This window comes from Salvelinus sp. IW2-2015, linkage group LG15 (genome assembly GCF_002910315.2).
Source record: "Salvelinus sp. IW2-2015 linkage group LG15, ASM291031v2, whole genome shotgun sequence".
In the NCBI taxonomy this organism is placed as follows: domain Eukaryota; kingdom Metazoa; phylum Chordata; class Actinopteri; order Salmoniformes; family Salmonidae; genus Salvelinus; species Salvelinus sp. IW2-2015.
The window spans coordinates 28273941-28289695 of NC_036855.1; the positions used below are offsets into that span (position 1 = coordinate 28273941).

Genomic DNA, 15755 nt, shown 5'->3' on the forward strand with positions numbered 1-15755 from the left:
TGTACGCTACATCAACTCTCTTAAACACTCTTCAAAGAAGTGTGTCAGTGCATCCCCATATAGCATGTGTAAGTGCGGAGGCTACTGTACTTATGTGTATTAGCTACAGGATCCTGGTCTGGAGGTCAGCAACATCCTGATGAGTTTCCACAATTGCCACTCTCACATTCTCTCTCCATCTTTCGATTAGTCATTTGTCTTTTTGGTCCAATGAGAAGGCAGAGTTCTAGAAGCTCCTCGGATCATCAGTGTTGAGCAGTTTGGTCCTTCTTTCTCCTTTCTTTGGGAAGCTGACAAGCTGTAAAGTAGAAGAAGTCCCAGTAGCTCTCTTCTCTCCTCTTTTCTTTCTCTAGTGCGCTCTTTAGTCCACAAGCAGTGGCAGGTTGAGGCTAGTGCAGCAGTAAACGAACGCTGCTTGTACATATCTGTGGATTAGCCATCCTAGATTAGGATGCACTAAATTGAGTGTGTGTGTGAGTGTGGGTGTTGGTGTGTGTGTGTGTGTGTGTTGTGTGTGTGTGTGTGTGTGTGTGTGTGTGTGTGTGTGTGTGTGTGTGTGTGTGTGTGTGTGTGTGTGTGTGTGGTGTGTGTGTGTGTGTGTGTGTGTGTGTGTGTGTGTGTGTGGGTGTGTGTGTGTTGTGGGATTGGACAGGGGTTGTGTATAGACAGGAGGACGGGATCGGACGATGGGAGAATGACGTAGAATGTTCTGCTGGGCTCTAGAGCACGTTCTCAAAGAGCTGCATGGAGTTCATGATGTTCTCGTCCTGGAAGACAAACAGACAGGACAGACTGTTGAATGAAAGTCATGAGTCTGGTTCTTTGTTCACTTGGATTATTGGTCCACAAATTCAAACATTCAGCAAATCTTCCATTGACATCCAGGTAACACTTTACTTGAAAGGGGTTTACATAAGACATTCACAACACCTTTATGAACCCAGTCATAACACCTTCAAGATCTTTCTTGTCCCCACAATGAAATCTCCGTCCGCCTGTCTGTCTGTCCGTTCGTWCGTCAGTCACACGTGATATCTCAGACAGCACTGGCTCGATTTTGACAAAACTTGGGTGAATGATGCATCTTGCCATGAAGATCTGACATTTACAAAATTATACTGATTGCCCAAGGCGGGAGCTACACTAATTAACTGACATGTGTGAGTCACACCAGCGAGGAAGATGCGAAGTGAGAGGGATAACTAACTGGATCCAAAAAACGCAGGTGGCGTTTTTTATTTATTTTCTTTTGGCTCACCAAGTGAGTCGTTTTTGTATGMYGGTCAATGAGAGAGTGTTGAATTTGGTTAACAAACAATGTAACGGCTTATTTGCTACATGTGGCTTTTTTGATCAAGTGCTTTCGTAGTGCTTAGCTTGTTATGAGTGTACTGATATAGGGGCGGCAGGTAGCCTAGTGGTTAGAGCCAGTAACCGAAAGGTTGCTGGATCGAAATCCCTGAGCTGACAAGGTAAAAATCTGTCATTCTGCCCATGAACAATGCAGTTAACCCACTGTTCCCCGGTAGGCCGTCATTGTAAATAGGAATTTATTCTTAACTGACTTGCCRAGTTAAATAAAGGTTAAATATAAGTAGCACACCTGACATCCCGGCAACTTTGAGAAACCCCCACTTTATATTGGAGTGGTGCCTGTTGTTCACACATGTATCTGCCCTCTCATTGGATAGAATGTTCCCACCTGATCTTGCCTCCTCCRGACTGCCTTCCATTTTTTAAGASATTTCTTGTTTAACACATTGTTAAAGAGGCAACTTGAGTATCTGGTCAATATAATGGATAATCTGTGGTCAAACACAATAACTGAAATGTGTTACTCACACATGATATCTCAATTGGCCCAATGGGGGGGAGCTGCATCATTTGCGGGGGACAACATGTTTACTGTAACTTGTTAATCCATAGTACAACAGAAATATGTATGTTCACAGCCACAGTAGCCAACCCCCTAAGTATTATCCTAAGAGCAGGATTGGTGCTCCAGGCCAAGAGTATCAGGCCTGTTTACTTCAAATCCGCCATTCAATACAATACAACTTAATTTGTCCATGTTACAGCGAACAACAGAAATGTGTCTTCTGCACTCATTACTCATAACTCCCCAGATAGCACACATCTCTCACACACAGTTGAGAGGAGCTCAGGTCATGGCAGTTGCTTCTTCCTGGATTCTTATGGGAGGCTGCTTGTTCCAGGATTTTTAAAATATATACACTACCGTTCAAAAGTTTGGGGTCACTTAGAAATGTCCTTGTTTTTGAAAGAAAATRARGTTTTTTGTCKATTAAAATAACATCAAATTGATCAGAAATACAGTGTGGACATTGTTATTGTTGTAAATTACTATTGTAGCTGGAAACGTCAGATATTTTATGGAATATCTACATAGGCGCACAGAGGCCCATTATCAGCAACCATCACTCCTGTGTTCCAATGGCACGTTGTGTTAGCTAATCCAAGTTTATAATTTTAAAAGGCTAATTTATCATCAGAAAACCCTTTTCAATTATGTTAGCACAGCTGAAAACTGTTGTCCTGATTAAAGAAGCAATAAAACTGGCCTTCTTTAGACTAGTTGAGTATCTGGAGCATCTGGATTTGTGGGGTCAATTACAGGCTCAAAATGGCCAGAAACAAAGGACTTTCTTCTGAAACTCGTCAGTCTATTCTAGTTCTGAGAAATGAAGGCTATTCCATGCGAGAAATTGCCCAGAAACTGAAAATCTCGTACAACGCTGTGTACTACTCCCTTCACAGAACAGCGCAAACTGTCTCTAACCAGAATAGAACGAGGAGTGGGAGGCCCCGGTGCACAACTGAGCAAGAGGACAAGTACATTAGAGTGTCTAGTTTGAGAAACAGACGCCTCACAAGTCCTCAAATGGCAGCTTCATTAAATAGTACCTGCAAACACCAGTCTCAACGTCAACAGGGAAGAGGCGACTCCGGGATGCTGGCCTTCTAGGCAGAGTTCCTCTGTCCAGTGTTCTTTTGCCCATCTTAATCTTTTCTTTTTATTGGCCAGTCTGAGATAAGGCTTTTTCTTTGCACCTTTGCCTATAAGGCCAGCATCCTGGAGTCACCTCTTCCCTGTTGACGTTGAGACTGGTGTTTTGCCACCTGTTACTGCATTGACAGCCAACGGCCACCTATTTCTTTACCACTACAACACTGGTTCTGATGGTATTTGATGAAGACATTGACACTGTACTAGCTAAAACATGTCAGCTAGATTACAACATAGATGCAGTTCCCTTAGCACATGCTGCAAATATTGTGCATCACCAAATGTTCCTCTCTGGGTTCCCAGAAGCATTTCATTGTAGTATGTGCATGTGACCATTAAACTTTGACTATATGATTTGTTGCTTTCATCACAAACTAAACAATTATTATTCTTAACCACCCACTACTAGAAAAGCTCATAATTCAGTAAGGTAATAATGATAATTCCAAGGTGGCATCCTGCTATGTTGAAAGATCATGAGAGAGGACACAGAACACTCAATGCACAAAGTCACTAACCACTTACATTGTGCTGGTCCCAGCCTGTTATGTGAATAGTGAATCAGAGGATTGGGTACTGCGGCAGTATAAATACACATGTCCACTGTACTTCTTATGACTAATGTTGAATAAATCTGTTAACGGTTTGTAATGAATGATACTGCAACACTCAACGGTGTTATGACTGGTTTCATAAAGGTGTTATGAATGCCTTATGCATACCCCCTTCAAGTGATTTTGTTAACGTTGTCTATGTCTTTTATTCATTATGTCAAAGTGTGAGGTAGCGCACAGGTCTGCTGTTGTGTTGATGCATGCTTTGTAACTGTGGTACTGTAACTGTAACTGTGGTACCTTCTGACAGGTCTCAATGAACTCCTCGATGGTCACCACTCCATCTCTGTTTCTGTCCATTTTCTGAAGAAAGAGGAAAGGAATGGAGGGAGGGAGAGAGGGAGGGGCAGAATGGATGAAGTAAGGAGAGAGGACGAGAGCATGTTCAGTGAGTAAGAAGCATTTTGTTGATGCGTGTGTGCATGTTGTGTGTGTGCATGTTGTGTGAGTGTGTTTGTGCGCACAGCGCTGTGTGCACCTGGAAGAACTTATCCACATGTTCAGAGGGTGCCTCATCCCGTACACTTGGGTAGGTGTACCTGCCCATCATATCATAGATGGACTTCATAATAGCCAGCATCTCCTGAGAGAGAGGGAGAGAGAGCGAGACAGAGAAAGAAAGAGAGAAGAGACAGAGGGAGAGAGGAGTCATAGTTTACCGTGATGTATCTAAAGCTACAGATGTAGGATCTTAATTTGAGCCAGTTTGCTACAGCAGGTAAATAATCCTGCAGCAACAGGAAATGTGAATGTTTATGTGGATAATAATGAATGGAATTTTTTTTAGGGGTTGATATACTTTTCATTATGGCAAATCAAGTCTGAAATTTTAAGTGGAAATTACAGACTTTAGAAGCCTTTTTAAACCTTGAATACACTACACGTTTGCATTTCCTGCTGCGCAGGAAAATTCTCAGTCACTAAAGAGTACTCAAATTAAGATCCTACATCTGTAGCCAATCATTTAGATATGTGGTGTTTCTATTGTGGCCAATCACAGTGTACCTCTTTAGTGATGTATCCATCCTTGTTGATGTCATACAGGTTGAAGGCCCAGTTGAGTTTCTCTGTGACTGACCCTCTCAGAAGAACAGACAGGCCAATCACAAAGTCCTCAAAACGAATGGAGCCATTTCTGTCCATATCAAACGCATTAAACAGGAAATGTGCATAGGTGGTGGCGTCTGTAGGATAGAGGGAGAGAGTGGGGTGGGGGGAGAAGAGAGGAACATAAGAAAGGAAAGATAGGGGAGGTAGTGTACAGGAAAAGGGTTGAAGAAGGGAGAGAGAGGTTAGGGGAAAAGGGATGAGGAGAGGAGAGGAGAGAGGTTGAGGGGAGGAGAGAATGTTGGGGGTAGGCAGATATTCAAATAATCAGTAACCATAAGCTTTTCCTGTTATTCTCCCTGTAGTTCAGGTGTGCTTTTATCATATTCCAGGCACAAAGAGACAGAGAGTAGCTTCAATGGAGATAGTTCTATCCGCTCACCTCCTTGGGGAAAGAACTGAGAATAGATGGTCTTGAACGTCTCTTCGTCAACCAAACCACTTGGACACTCCTACGAGAGAGAGAGAGAGAGAGAGAGAGAGAGAGAGATAAAGAGAGTTACAGGGCAATTAGCCATATGCCTATTAATGGTGAAGTAATTTCACTACACCAATAAGCTCAAATCTACTCTAATTTATTCTACATTCTCATGTAGAACTCCAAACTGCCCACAAATAAAGATCCAAGCTCAACCTGCTAAAATAAAGGCCAAAAAAATTCCTCCCAAATACAGTCCTACAGCATCCCCACCCCATTCTCTCTGCTCCCCTACGTACATTCTTGAAGCCCCTGTATAGTGACTGGAGCTCCTTCTTGGTGAACTTGGTCTGAACCTGCAGCTGGTCCAAGCCTTCTGGCTGGTGACGAACTATAGACAGCTCCAAATCACTGTCACTACTGTCTGTAGGAGGAAAGAGCGGGGAAGAGGGAGAGAGAGAGGAGGGAGACGAAGAGAGAGAGAGGAGAGAAGAGAGAGAGAGAGAGAGAGAGAGAGAGAGAGAGAGAGAGAGAGAGAGAGAGAGAGAGAGAGAGAGAGAGAGACGAGAGAAAGAAGAAGGGGATAGAGAGAAGGAGAGGGGAACGAGAGGGAGAGAGGAAGGACAGTGGGCGAGAGGGATGGGGAGACCATGGCAGGCAGGGAAAGAGAGGAAGAGGGAAAACAAATTTAAGGGGTGGAAAGAGGGGCCAGATCAAGAAAGAGTTAGAAAGAAATTGAAGAAGAGTGAGATAAAAACAAAAAGAGGACTCAAAAAGAGAGGGAAGTACTTTCTTTTAAAGTGTGATCTTCTCAGAGAAACTACGTTTTATGTTAGTATTCACTTATTACATTTGAGTGAACAGGTGCCAAATTCGTAATATTCAATAACAAGGCATTGAAAGAACTTAATTCTGAAATATCCAATGAAAGCCATGACTATGACTGATTTTATTTCATGCGTATTAGTCCTACTCGTTCTAACAAAGTAAGAGAAAGTACTAACACTGTGAGAAAGAAAAGCAAGACATAGCTCAAAAAAAAGGGGAGTTACTAGAAACCAAGAGATTTCTATTGCTTCCATACTCACCATCTTTAAACACACACAACAGAGAGAGAGAGAGAGAGAAAGAGAGCGAAAGAGAGAGAGAGAGAGAGAGTGTGTGAGAGAGACAGTAAGAGAGATAGTGAAATGTAAAGACAGTTAACGGAGTAAAGAGAGGTATAGAGAGACAGTGAGAAAAGAGAAGAAAAAAACAGAGAAAATGGTCAAGTCAAGTCAATAATTGTGGAACGCAGATACTGACTAGGGAGAACAGGAGAGGAACAGACAATCTTTATAAATGCAGTTAGTCCCACTCTCTCTGACACTTTCTCTCTGTCTCCATCTCCCTCCATCCAACCTCTCTCTCCCTCTCACCATCCAACCTCTCTCTCCCCCTCTCTTTCTCCCTCCATCCCCATCTCTCTTACCGGTCTCTGTGATGTCGATGAGTCCCAGTAAGTGCATCAATGTGAGGAACATTAGTACAAGGCTGACTCCCACCTGACACTCAACTCCCCTTCTTCCGCCGTCTTTCCGTCTTTTTGTTTCCCCCCCCGTGTGAAAATTCTGTCTCTCTGTCCTCTCTCCCTCAGTTATCTCTCCCTCCGTACCCACTTTCCCTCTGCCAGTCTCTCAAACTAAAGACAGATATTGCTTTGGATCCTTGGGATGCTTTAAAGTTCCAGAGAGTTCTACAGTTCTAGAGAGAACAGTTCCAACTGTGATTCAGAGAGATTTAAGTTGAAGCCATGAAAAGCGATTGGACCAGATTCAAGCTCAATGATATCCAAAAGGACCTAAAACAGCCTTTCAAATACAACTGAAACTACAGGGAAGAAATACAATCCTTCTTTTCCATGAGAAATCTTAAGCTGTTTTCCCAAAAGATTATTCCAATTGTTTACTTATTGTCCCGTCATTTTACTCCCAAGTCCTGGGACATCCAGTTACTCATTTCATCTCTTTGATTCAAACTCTGATGAGCCAACAGACATGCGTCACTTAACAGTGTACATTTATTTACTCTCTTCCATCCCTACTTATTTCCTTGGCTTCCCCTCCTCCTCTCATTCTCTTCATCCCATTAACCTGTGGACTCCTGTCAAAACTACCCACAGATACAGACAGAACCTACCACATACATTTTTTTAATAATTGTGAAAAATCCCACACATTTAGGGACAGTTCCACCGACAAAGGAAATCCCACGCACCCTCTGCTTACAAGACAAATCTGTAACAAGAAGTCTGCATCCATTATGAAGATGTTTAACAAGATGTTTCCACAACATTAATGCAGTACTTGTTAGTGAACCCATTTGCCATTGAGGAGTCAGTGTAGATGGCTGCATCTCAATAGTCTAAAGTGGCTTTTTCTCCTCGTCTTCTTTCCTTCATCTGCTCTGATCTGACAGAACAAGACAGGTGGAAGCTGACACCCAATAGACATGCGCCATATTGCTTTCACCATCTGCTTTCAGATCAGTGCAAATGAAGGAGAGGAGGCAAGGAAAGGAAGACTCTTTAGTTTAGAGTAATGAGACCCAGCCATCTGTCCCAAATCCCATGTCCCCAGCAGGCTCTGTGATCCAGATCAAGTCTAATTGTTCTCATCTCTCCAGAGTTCATAAACACAGCTCTCAGCAGGCTGACGCGTCACACAGGATGCGTCCAAAATGGCTTTGTGGGCCCTGGTCAAAAGTAGTGCACTATATAAGGAATAGGGTACCATTTGGGACAAATCCACAGTCATTGGACGCTGGTTCACTCAAGGCCTGTGACACTTGCCAAAAACTCCTGTTATTTAAACGTCGTCATACCAATGATTTTCGACACACACACACACACACACACACACACACACACACACACACACACAACACCACACACACACACACACACACACACACACACCACCACACACCACCACCACACACACACACAACACACACACACACACACACACACGGTTACACACACCACGACACCACACACTAAGACCGCGCATTGAGATAAAAGACAGGGAGTGATCAATACTGTCCCTTGGTGGCAGTAGAATGATAGGTAGTAGGCTAGGAGTCCAAGCAGTATGATCAGTCGACGGGGCCATTATTACATTATGGCCAGACTCTCTCATCTAACTTGACGCCACAAGAACAATCCAGAATAACACAGCCCCCCACCACAACTAGCCCGGAAATAATCAAACAGATTCAAAAATACAACACAACATTAGGAGCTGTAAAAGTCTAATTTCAAAAGCAACAACTAGGATTTTGTGTGTTACCCAAACGCCAACACACACACGCACCCACCTAACACACCACCACACACAACACACACACACACACACACACCAGCCACTGCACACACACACACACCACACACACACACACACACACACACACATCACAGACACACACACACACACACACACATCACACACACACACACACACACACACACACACACACACACACACACACACACACATACCCATTATTGGATGGTGGTTAATGGTGCTAGGTGGATATACATAATGTAGCTGGTAAAACAGATGCCCTTGACTGCTGATCGATTTGGCTATGTAACTATTATTATTATGGCTATGTGACTTTGTATTTCTCTATTTCCATTTCTGCTGGGACTGAGTGTATATCAGAGGGGCACTTAAGAAAGAAAGTGAGAGAGATTGAGAGAGAGAAAAATGAGGAAAAGCTATTGCGGGACACTATTGAACAGTGGGAGAGGATTTTGGGGGCCATTGCGGGATGGCCAGTGTCCTTCATGGTCCTGGCGAAGTACTGCAGGCTCCACATTTAGGCGGTCTCAAAGAAAGCCTGTTCGATACTGCATGTATAATTAATGCTAGGTAATGCTAGACCTGGGTGTGGGCCATGCCTCTCTGAAGATGTGACCACAGAGAGATGGAGAGAGAGGGAGGGAGGAGGAGAGAGGAGGATAAGGAGAGAGAATGGTGCACTGTGGAAGGACTGAGAGGGAGAAGGGAGAAAGAGAGAGAGAGAGAGTGACCCTCAGATTAAACAGACCCACGACAAATTTGAAAACAAATCCAATTTTGATAAACTCCCATATCTATTGGGTGAAATACCTCGGTGTGCCATCACAGCAGCAAGACTTGTGACCTGTTGCCACAAGAAAAGGGGCAACCAGTGAAGAAGAAACACCATTGTAAATACAACCCATATTTATGTTTATTTATTTTCCCTTTTGTACTTTAACTATTTGCACATCGTTATAACACTACTGTACATAGTCATAAAATTACATTTGAAATGTCTCTATTCCTTTAAACTTTTGTTAGTGTATTGTTTACTGTTCATTTATGATTGTTTATTTCACTTTTGTTTATTATCTATTTCACTTGCTTTGGCAATGTAAGCATATGTTTCCCGTGCCAATAAAGCCCTTTGCATTTAATTGAATTGAGAGAGAGACAGAGAGAGACAGAGAGAGACAGAGAGAGAGAGAGACAGAGAGAGAGAGATCATGAGAGAGAAAGACCGAGTAGAGAGACCGATGAGAGAAGAAGAGGAGAGAAGAGAGTGAGAGAGAGAGAGAGAGAGAGCGACGAGAGAGAGAGAGAGAAGAGAGAGGAACATGGAAGAAAGAAGAAGAAGAAGAAGGAAGACGTTCTGTTATAATCTCCACCCGGCACAGCCAGAAGAGGACTGGCCACCCCTCATAGCCTGGTTCCTCTCTAGGTTTCTTCCTAGGTTTTGGCCTTTCTAGGGAGTTTTTCCTAGCCACCGTGCTTCTACACCTGCATTACTAGCTGTTTGGGGTTTTAGGCMGGGTGTCTGTACAGCACTTCGAGATATTAGCTGATGTACGAAGGGCTATATAAAATAAAATTGATTGATTGATTGAAGAGAGATGCATTGTAGAGGAATTGAGAGCGAGAAGAGAGGACAGAAGTTTGGGTTCAGAAAAAGAGAACAAAAGAATACTATGAATAATGGGTGAACCCCTCCTTCACAAACAACTACCTGATCAACACGAGTCACCATCGCCACCTTGGCTTGAGTCTATCCACAGGAGCAATACATATGTCAAATACTACATCATTTACCTGATCCATAGATAATAAGATAAAAGGCACACATGGAATTATACTACTCTCTAATGCTTATGATAAGTCTAAACTGAAACACTTTAATGTGGGGTTGGAGGCTTTCTATTGTAATTGATTTGGCACAGTGGCCACAGAACACTTTGTCTGGCCTTTGGCCTACAACTATATATTATTCAGGGAACTTTATAGAATCTGAATGATGTTATTCTCTACAGTAAACTTGACTTTAATGCCCGCTAAAACAATTTTCTCTTGAGAGATATTTCCTAATAGGTACCACAATCCCCTATCTCAGAATGCGCAATTGCAAGATACACACTGCCCTACCCCAGCCTCAGAAGATGGCAGCTTTAGGTTTGGTTAAGTTGACTAATTCAATTGTTGGGAACATATATAGAGTGTGCAACTTTCTTTCTATACTATCTTAGAATATATCAAATGCCAAAATATCAAACACCAAATGCCCTATCCCAGATACTAGTTACCCAGATACCAGACATGATCCCAGCATATCTACTGTGTAACCCCCCTGGTACCACATATCCACTTTGCCTCCCAAATACAAGATACAGTTTGAACACCCAACCTCAGATAGCAGATAGCAGATAGTTAATGCCCTGCCTTAGCTGAAACATCGAGCTAAATGCCATGTCCCCATTTGTGAACATGGAATAAAAAGATACAGACCACCAGCATTTTTGCTTCCCAGCCATTTCATTGGATTTCTAGCCTACTGGAGCCTCCTCAGGGCCCTTACCTTCAAAGGAGGACATGGGCTCCAGGATGCCAAAGCCCTTGAGCACGGCCACAAACATGATCATGACCACACCAATGGCAAACAGCTCCATGCCCTGGATCTGAAACCCCATGGCTGGGGGAGACGGCAGGGGGAGCCCGCTGAGGGCAAGCCCACACACAGAGGCCTGGTGCCGGGGAAGGCGGGGGAGGGGGGAGACTCCAGCGGGTGCAAGGTTAATGATAGTGATAGTCGCTGTGGTTGAACAACAGATGCTAGGCTATCCGCCAGTCAGTCAGGTAGGCTAGGTACTTGGAGGCTTGGCTAAGCTTATCAGCTGGTGCTAACATAACGAACTGGGCAGCATGAAAGAATGGACAAGAAAATGGATGGAAAATGTCAAAGATTATGGAATGGAGAATATTTTAAAAAGTGGGTAGACATGGGGAAAAAACGCTCTCTTTAGATCTGACCTGTGGGAAAATAGAGGTTGAGTCCAAGGCCACTTATTTTGGTGGTGAGGAGCGGTCTAAAGTGAACTTTGCTGTCATTCCTCCACAGTTGTTCTCAAAAATCCCGACAGATAGCCATTGATAGAGCATCGCTGTACACCTTCACAGTCCAAATAGTAAACGTCCATCATCTTACAGCCGTCATTTTGGGGGACTGAATGACTGAGTAATCTCTGGATAAAATCACCTTCAGGAATTACAGAGAATTCCAATCGATGTTCTGTGATATCCGGTTCATGATGTGTTTTAAAACTGTGAATCGTTGAAGTGAATCAGATGACTAACTTGCTGAGTCAGGAAGGTGTGTAGAAGTGGTGAGAGTGAAATCCTACACCTCACTGTGATCATCTCATCTTTCCCACGATATAAACAGAAATAGAAGAACATCCACAACATAAAGAAACAGAATCTCTGAACTTAAAATAGTCCCTCTCTGTGAATGAAACACAATACCGGGTGCCTTTCCTTCCTTCCTTATTTTAGATCTTGTCATAGTATACAGTATGTGTAAATCAATCAGATAATCAATCAATCCACAATATAATCKATACTATAATTGACAGATCAATAGACTAGTTAAATATCAGAACTCTAGTCTCTGATAATTCACCAAACACCCCTTTCTAAGACATTACGAACAATCTTTGCACTTATTTCTCTTTGTTTCCCGACCATTCCTTCCTCTTTCTCTCAGTAACACTTGGTCCAGTCCAGTCCAATCGAATCTGGTCCAGATCTGGTTGGGTTCACGCCAGGTTCGATGTGATTCACGCTAATGCGGTTCACACGCCCAGTCTGGTCCAGTATTTTCAGTCCAGTTTATTCCAGGTAGTGACCACATAGGGTTCCGGAGGATTGGGTCTGTGTAGGGCTGAGAGGTGTCCGATGGACTGAAGAGCTACCAGCAAGCACCGCCCATCCCTTACCGCCAGTTGCCTTCCCTTCTCTCCTCTTCTGCGCTCTCTCTCTCTCTCTCCCCCCCACCCTCCTTTCGTCTCTCTCTTTCCCCTCTGTCCCGTAAGAAACCACAGATGATGAAGCTACAGTGACTCTCTCCATCCACTCCAAACCTCCTCTCTTTCTGTCCATATCGCCCCTCCTCTCCTCCCTCTGTTCATCTCATCCGTCTCACCTCTCTCTTTCTGTCCATATCGCCCCTCCTCTCCTCCCTTCTGTCATCCTCATCCGTCTCACCTCTCTCTTCTTGTCCATATCGCCCCTCCTTCTCCTCCCTCTGTTCATTCTATCCGTCTCAACCTCTCTCTTCTGTCCATTATCGCCCTCCTCTCCTCCCTCTGTTCATTCTCATCGTCTCACCTCTCTTCTTTCTGTCCATATCGCCGCTCCTCTCCTCCCTCTGTGCATCTTTCATCCGGTCCTACCTCTCTCTTTTCTGTCCATATCGCCCCTCCTCTCCTCCCTCTGTGCAATCTCATCCGTTCTCACCTCTCTCTTTCTGTCCATATCGCCCTCCTCTCTCCTCTGTTCATCTCATCCGTCTCACCTCTCTCTTTCTGTTCCATATCGCCCTCCTCCTTCCTCCCTCTGTTCATTTCATCCGTCTTCACCTCTCTCTTTCTTCCATATCGCCCCTCCTCTCCTCACTCTGTTGCATCTCATCCGTCTCACCTTTCTCCTTTCTGTCCATTATCGCCGTCCTCTCCTTCCCTCTGTATCTCATTCCGTTCACCTCTCTCTTTTCTTCCATATCGCGCCCCTCCTCTCTCCCCTCTGTTCATCTCATCCGTCTCACCTCTCTCTTTCTGTCCATTATCGCCCCTCCTCTCCTCCCTCTGTTCATTCTCATCCGTTCACCTCTCTCTTTCTGTCCATATCGCTCCCTCCTCCCTCCCCTCTGTTCATCTCTCCGTCTCACCTCTCTCTTCTGTCCATATCGCCCCTTCCTCTCCTCCCCTCTAGTTCATCTTCATCCGTCTCACCTCTCCTCTTTCGTCCATATCGCCCCTCCTCATCCTCCCTTCTGTTCATCTCATCGTCTCAACCTCTCTCTTTTCTGTCCATATCGCCCCTCCCTTCCTCCCTCTGTCATCTCAATCTGTCTCACCTCTCTCTTTCCAGCCGACCTCCATCCCCACATGTATTTCCTTCACGGTCCTTTTTCTAACCACTATGCCTTCAAGTATTCTCATTTTTGTTCTCTATTTTATTCTCTCTCTATCTCTCTCCTCTCTCCTTTCTGACCACCTTCCCCCTCTCATCTTCTCTTTCCAGAGGTAGTGCTTGGGGACCAGGGGTGGTCACATTTCCAGAACTGAGACAGAGGGCCCGATGGAGGATTCAAACACACACCAACACCACACACACACACACAACACACACACCACACACACACACACACAACACACACACACACACACACACACACACACACACACAACACACACACACCACAACACACACACACAACACACACACACACACACACCACACACACACCACACACACACACACACACGCCACACACACACCACCAAGTGCTAGACAGGGGCTGTGTTCAGAAGACAATAAAAGGAATGTTTCTGTATGTGTGCATTGTGCGCACTTGTGCGAAGACATATCTGTGGATAGGTGTGTGGATAACTGAGGTATAAGATACAGTAGTTTGATGAGTGTTGGACTGCTATGCTTGAGTAAGAAGGCCGATGGAGACCGCCGTGTGTGTGTGTGTGGTGTGTGTGTGTGTGTGTGTGTGTGGTGTGTTGTGTGTGTGTGTTGTGTGTGTGTGTGTGTGTGTGTGTGTGTGTTGTTGTGTGTGTGTGATGGTGTGTGTGTGTGTGTGTGTGAGCGCTCGCTAATGCATTGATGCAGATGGCTGGGAGACAGCGAGAGGCCAGAGTGAGAGAGATCAATGAACCTGTGCTGAGCCTCTCCCCTGTCCTCTGRTCCTAACTCCACAGCACTAACTATACCACTCCATATCCTTATATCTATACACTACACTCATCACTACTCTGACATGTTAGGGAACCCTGCTTGGAAATTAGATAGACATATAACCTGTAAGCCTAAATGTGTGCGTGTATGTCTGTCTGTCTGTCTGTCTGTGAATACCAGTTGGAAACTTTACCCTCACGAAAACACTTAGCTACTGTAAATCTCTCCCTACAGTATGTCGCTCCAGTCACTCAATACCCACAGTGATTTGGTTCCACAGAGTGGTGTGTGTGTGTGTGTGTCATCCCAGCCAGCATCACTGCAAAGATCAGCTTATTATCTAATTTGTTCAACACAAAAAACATACAGTTTGCTTCAGAGCAGACAGAGCAGACAGAGCAGACAGAGCAGAGCAGAGCTCAATGTCTGGCATCTGGTCAGTGAGTGAAAACAGTCCTACTGTAACAGAGTGGCAGAGTCCAACACACAAACAGACAAGATACACACCAATATGGACACGTCTAAATACTGCTTTTAAACACCGTAGAGCCATATTCAGAACAGGACTTACTGAGGAAAGAGAGGGAGGGAGTGGAAAGAGAGAGATGGTACATGTGATGGTGTACAATACCTGAGCAGTGGTATCTAGCAGCACTATGGTGACAGTCGGACAGAGAACATGAGTAAAAGAAATAAAGAGCACCGAGAGAAAAAGCCACAGTAGAGAGGTCGAGAGTAAGGTGAAAGCCAGAGAGAAGAGTAGTAGAGAGTGGGGTGAGAGCCTACCTGAGCGGTGGTAGCGTGCAGCACTATGGTGACAGTCAGACAGACAGCTGGGGCGAGACAGACGTCTCCTGGCCTCCAGGGAGAGAGCTGCCATCACAGCACCCATAGCAACCAGGCGAGACCAGACAGCACAAGGTGACAAGAGAATAAACTAGACGAGACGAGACGAGACTTCAGCTCTGAATAGAGATGCCACAAATGCCAAACTAGAGACTCCAACGAGATGACACTCGAAGAATCGATGCAAGATTCCAACGAGAAGAGACAACTACGATTGGAGAAACACTAGTCACAACTTAACACTTCAATGAGACACACGCAAAGTGATCCACTCAGTAAATAAAGTAATTTTAAAAAAGTGAACTCTCAGATAATAACTATTCTACCTACCCGTCATATCAAACTACAGCCCAATAGATCAACTGATGCTGAAAACTGTGTGGAGAGGGCAGACGGTGTGTCTGTGTGTCACATTTCCCAGTCTGTTTGGAGTTTGTGACACTGGGCTTGAGTCAGACAGA

The 15755-nt window shown here is 44.4% G+C and overlaps 1 protein-coding gene across 2 annotated transcripts in view; it reads right to left on the bottom strand.

Moving 5' to 3' along the window:
• Nucleotides 1-493: 493 nt before the first annotated feature.
• LOC111973890 (calsenilin-like) overlaps nt 494-15755 on the bottom strand; it is a 42907-nt gene continuing 27645 nt past the window's right edge. The window contains exons 3-9 of one of the 2 annotated variants that reach the window (XM_024001339.2): nt 7678-7680; nt 5467-5591; nt 5132-5201; nt 4648-4826; nt 4121-4225; nt 3883-3945; nt 494-767 (exon numbers count right to left, since the gene is read on the bottom strand). In XM_024001339.2, the coding sequence (XP_023857107.1) occupies nt 720-767; nt 3883-3945; nt 4121-4225; nt 4648-4826; nt 5132-5201; nt 5467-5591; nt 7678-7680 (593 nt within the window). In that variant the 3' untranslated portion in view covers nt 494-719. Of the gene's footprint in view, nt 768-3882; nt 3946-4120; nt 4226-4647; nt 4827-5131; nt 5202-5466; nt 5592-7677; nt 7681-11062; nt 12498-15755 lie in introns of those variants that run through there. The other variant, XM_024001340.2, reaches the window with a different exon arrangement.